This window comes from Eimeria acervulina, genomic scaffold, assembly GCF_000499425.1.
Source record: "Eimeria acervulina Houghton genomic scaffold, Eah_scaff386, whole genome shotgun sequence".
NCBI classification, from domain to species: Eukaryota; Apicomplexa; class Conoidasida; order Eucoccidiorida; family Eimeriidae; genus Eimeria; species Eimeria acervulina.
In genome coordinates this window covers 5,001-10,000 of record NW_013547345.1, presented here as the reverse complement: position 1 = coordinate 10,000, position 5,000 = coordinate 5,001, and the positions used below count along the sequence as shown (strand labels likewise).

Here is a 5,000-nt window from a genome sequence, read left to right as displayed (position 1 = left end):
TGATGGTGCTGCTGCTGTTTTTGCTGCTGCTGCTGTTCTTGCTGCTGCTGCTGCTGCTGGTTTTGGTGCTGCTGCTGTCCTTCCTGCTGTTGCTGCTGCTGGTACTGCTACTGCTGCTTTTCCTGCTGCTGGTGATTTTGCTGCTGCTGCTGTTTTTCCTGCTGCTGCTGCTGCTCCTTTTGCTGCTCCTGGAGTTCTTCCTGCTGCTGCTGCTGCTTTCCCCGCTGCTGCTGCTTTTCCTGCTGCTGCTGGTGCTTCTGCTGCTGCTGCTGCTGCCCCTTCTGCTGTTGCTGCTGTTGCTGCTGCTGCTGCTGATGCTGCTGCCGGCCCATTAGAATTTGAATGCATCTTTATTACAGAAAAAACAGAATTTATACCCCGGCGCCTCTTGATGCCCCCCATTGTTGCTGCTGCTGCTGCTGCTGCTGCTGCTGGTGCTAATGCTGCTGCTGTTGATGTTGTTGTTGTTGCTGCTGCTGTTGTTGCTGTGGAGGTTGCTGCTGCTGTTGTCCTTGCGGCTGCTGTTGTTTATGCTGCTGCTGCTGCTGCTGCTTCTGCTGTTGGTGTCTCAGCAGCAGCTGCTGCAGTGGTTGTTGTTACTGCTGCTGCTGTTGCTGTTGCTGCTGCTGCTGCTGTTGTGGCTGTACCCACTACTATTATAGCTGCTGCTTTTCGCCTCAAGAAGGGACCCAGACACTCTAAACCCTAAACCCTAAACCCTAAACCCTAGAAGGCGATCCAGCAAAGCCATAGGAACTCAGGCTAGGGTTTTGGGTAGTGTGGGATTAGGGTTTAGGGTTTGGGGTTTAGGGTTTAGGGTTTTATGATGTTTAATGTTCTATATCTGCAGGCCTGTGATGTGAATTCCTCTGAAATACAGCAAACCTACCGATTTAGGGTTTAGGGTTTAGGGTTTAGGGTTTACGGATACTAAACCCTAAACCCTAAAAAAAATAAAATGAAGCTTTTCCAAAACCCCAAACTCTAAACTCTCTCTTAACTTCTCTAAAATGAGGATGTCCTGCTACTTTCCAAGGGTTTAGGGTTTAGGGTTTAGGGTTTAGGGTTTAGGGTTTAGGGCTTCGAGGGCTTCGGGTTTCGAGTTCGTCTCCCCTCTACTTTAGATGCCTGCAAGGGGTTTAGGGTTTAGGGTTTAGGGTTTAGAGTTTTATATTCCTTTTTTATTTAGATTGTATTTATTTCTGAACAAATATATTTCAATAAACCCTAAAACCCCAAGCCCTAAACCCTAAACCCTAAACGGAGATATCGGTCTTCTCGCGGATTTAGGGTTTAGGGTTTAGGGTTTAGGGTTTAGGCCTCTCTATAGAGTAGAGATGCGAAAAACAGCATTAAAACCCTCATTCATAAACCCTAAACCCTGAATTGTAGGACACTAAGCCCTAAACCCTAACCCTTAAACCCTAAACCCTAAAACCCTAATCCCTAAACCCTAAACCCTAAACCCTAAGCCAAACGCAGTAAACACTGACTATGTTTTTAGCCCAAATGTCGCTTGCCGAGTTCAAAATTCAAACCCTAAACCCTAAACCCTAAACCCTTAACCCCAACGGGCGCTGCTACAGAAGAGACAGCATTCAAGGGTTTAGGGTTTAGGGTTTAGGGTTTGGAAAGCCAAGCCCTTCACTTCAAAACCCTCAGTGTCTAAACCCTCAATCTTCTATTCAAAACGAGTTATTCACATTTATGCATGCGCAGGCATCAGCAGCAGCAGCAGCAGCACTAGTTGCAACAGCAGCACTAGTTGCAGCAGCAGCAGCAGCAGCAGCACTAGCAGCAGCAGCAGCAGCACTAGCAGCAGCAGCAGCAGCAGCAGCAGTAGCACTAGCAGCAGAAGGGCAAGCTACGGTAGCAGCAGCAGCAGCAGCAGCACTAGCAGGTGCAGCACTATCTGCAGCAACAGCAGGAGCAGAAGCAGCAGAAGCAGCAACAGCAGCAGCAAGAGCAAGGGCAGCAGCGGCAGCACCAGAAGAAGCAACAACAGCAGCACCAGGAGTAGCGGCAGTAGCAGCAGCAGCAGCAGCAACAGCAGCAGCAGCAGCAGTAAATCAGGGTACCCGTTCAAATGTAGTAATTATACAAATATTATACAGACAATCAAACAAACAAAGCAAGCAAATGAACAAACAAAACAAACAAAATAAACAAACAAACAAAACAAACAAAACAAATAAACAAATTAAACAAAACTAACAAAATGAATTAAACAAAACAAACAAACAAAACAAATAAATAGTCAAGACTAACAAAACAAATTAAAACAAATTAAACAAAACAAACAAACAAACAAAACAAATAAATAAAATAAATAAAACAAACAAACAAAACAAATTAAACAAAAACAAACAAACAAACAAAACAAATTAAACAAAAAATGAGCAAATAAACAAAACAAACAAAACAAATAAATAAAATACATCATGAAGGATAATCAAAGACAAACATCAAATTAGGGTTTAGGGTTTAGAGAGTTGAATTAGGGTTTAGAGAGTTGAATTAGGGTTTAGAGAGTTGTATAAGGGTTTAGATTATTACCGTAGGGTTTAGATAATTTAATTAGGGTTTAGGGTTTAGAGGGTTAAATGGGGGGTTGGATTATTAAATTAAGGTCTAGATCATTCAATTAGGGCTTAGGGTTTAGGGTTTAGGGTTTAGGGTTTAGGGAGTTGTATTAGGGTTTAGAGACCAACACTAAAGTGGGGGTTTAGAGTGTATTATTAGGGTTTAGAGAGTTGTATTAGGGTTTAGAGAGTTGTATTAGGGTTGAGGGTTTACTAATTTCTAGAGAGCTTTTAGGGTGTAGAGTTAATAATAAAAGGAGGGATAGGGCTTGTTGTTAGGGTTTAGGGTTTAGGGTTTAGGGTTAGAGTTTGACTAGGGTTTGGCGTAAGGGTTTACTGCTCGGCCTAATGATTCATTACGGTTTGAGAGTTATTAGGGTTTAGGGTTTAGGGTTAACAACTTATTGGGGTTTAGGGTTTACTAGGGTTGTCAACTTATTAGGGTTTAGGGTTTATTACTGTTCACGATTTATTAGGGTTTAGGGTTTAGTGAAGATTAGGGTTTTAAGCATATCAGATGTTAAGAGATAAGGAGGTTTAAGCTTAGTGTTTAGGTACTGGAATAGGGTTTAGGGTTTAGGGTTTACTAGGGTTTAGGGGTTTACTAGGGTTTAGGGTTTACTAGGGTTTAGAGTTTACTAGGGTTTAAGGTTTACTACCTGTTTGATGAAAGTACGTTCTTATCGACTAACCTCTAAACCCTAAACCCTAAACCCTAAACCCTTAAAGTTTACTGTTTTGAATGCAGACAAGGTTGGGGCTGTGTTTGTTTGGGGGGTTTAGGGTTTAGGGTATAGGGTTTAGGGTTTGGGGTTTGTGTGCATACTATATTATCAGATTTTTCTTTTTTTTATTATCTCTTATTTCACCCCCTAAACCCTAAACCCTAAACCCTAAACCCTAAACACTAAACCCTAAACCCTAAACCCTAGCGCGGATGCCGGCGCGTCCTCGGGGGGCTTCGGGGGCTATTGCCCCTCCTTCCGATATATCATTAAAACTAAACCCTAAAAAAATTAAAAAACTAATTAAAACAGCTGAAAATCTAGCAGCAGTTCAAACGATACAACAAACCCTCAAAAGACTCCCTCTCCTACCTACAGCCTTCGCTTCATTTACACTCAAACAAAACAAACCAAAAGACGGGGCCCCCACAGAGGGGGGCCCCACAGAGGGGGCCCCCAAAGGTGGGGCCCCCATAGATGGGGCCCCTAAAGGGGGGGCCCCCACAGGGGGGGCCCCCATAGAAGGGGCCCCCAAAGGGGGGGCCCCCATAGAAGGGGCCCCCAAGGGAGGGGCCCCCATAGAGGGGGCCTCCATAGAGGGGGCCCCCAAAGGGGGGGCCCCAATAGAAGGGGCCCCCAAGGGGGGGGGCCCCGTAGAGGGGGCCCCCATTAGGGGTATAGGGGGCCCCCCAGTTGGTAGTGAGTTTGTGGTATTTGAGCGTAGTTATGAAGAGTTGATTGGGGTTAAAGATGAGGGTTTAGGGTTTGGGGTTTGTTTATTAAATGAGTTATTTATATTAACGAAGGAGAATATGCAAGACATGTACAATAAAAGTAAATTTCTAAATAAAGGCTGGGATGATGATACAAAAAAAAACGAGTTAAATAATAAACACGCGCACTTCTGGATGGTATTCAACTCCTCCAAACAAACACGTAAGGGTTTAGGGTTTAGGGTTTAGGGTTTAGGGTTTAGGGTTTAGGGTTTGGGGTCTTGGGTTTAGGATTTAGGGTTTAGGGTTTTGCTTTTGGAGTCTAGGGATTAGGGCGTAGGGGTCTAGGGTTTGGTGTTCTAGGGTTTACGGTTTAGGGTTTAGGGTTTTAGGGTTTAGGGTTTTAGGGTTTAGGGTTTAGGGTTTGTGCGCAGTTGTGGAGGCGGCGAAGGATCCTCTCGTCGCATTTCTTCACTTTCGGCTTGAGGTAGAAGAGGGACAGCCTGTGGTGTATCTGTATGAACTTCAAATCAAAGTAGGGTTTAGGGTTTAGGGTTTAGGGTTTAGGAGCAAGGGTCTCGGGTCGATGGGGAGTAATAACGCTGAGGGTTTAGGGTTTAGGGTTTATTACTGTTCATTTTTCAAAGGCAAGACAAAGCTTTTAGATTTAGAATTTAGGGTTTAGCTTCAACGCTTACTACACCCAAGGCTTTAGGGTTTAGTGTTTAGGGTTTAGGGTTTAGGCTTTAGGGTTTAGGGTTTAGGGTTTGCGCGCAGGAGGCGTATCGATCTCGTTCTATTGGCCGTCGTTTGCTGTTTATGTTGGAAGTCTTCACTCGTAAATTAAATAAAGATATGAAGCATTTAAGACTGCATGCAGCAGCAAATAAACTTGTTGAACTACCCCCAGCAGCAGCAGCAGCAACAGCAGCAGGAACTGCAGCAGCAGCAGCAACAGCAGCAGGAACTGCAGCAGCAGC

The 5,000-nt window shown here is 44.4% G+C and overlaps 2 protein-coding genes across 2 annotated transcripts in view; one reads left to right on the top strand and one right to left on the bottom strand.

The window, feature by feature from the left end:
• Positions 1 to 348, bottom strand: part of EAH_00036080 (exonuclease domain-containing protein, putative) — a gene marked incomplete at both ends in the record, with an annotated part of 2,460 nt that extends 2,112 nt beyond the window's left edge. Inside the window, one exon of the mRNA XM_013392078.1 lies at positions 1 to 348. This exon is cut by the window's left edge and continues 76 nt beyond it. Within this exon, the coding sequence (XP_013247532.1) occupies positions 1 to 348 (348 nt within the window).
• Positions 349 to 3,519: 3,171 nt separating this feature from the next.
• The window catches only part of EAH_00036070 (acetyltransferase domain-containing protein, putative), a gene marked incomplete at both ends in the record, with an annotated part of 1,854 nt that continues 373 nt past the window's right edge, over positions 3,520 to 5,000 (top strand). Inside the window, 3 exons of the mRNA XM_013392077.1 lie at positions 3,520 to 4,006; positions 4,455 to 4,555; positions 4,798 to 5,000. The exon at positions 4,798 to 5,000 is cut by the window's right edge and continues 373 nt beyond it. Of these exons, the coding sequence (XP_013247531.1) occupies positions 3,520 to 4,006; positions 4,455 to 4,555; positions 4,798 to 5,000 (791 nt within the window). The remainder of the gene's footprint in view (positions 4,007 to 4,454; positions 4,556 to 4,797) is intronic.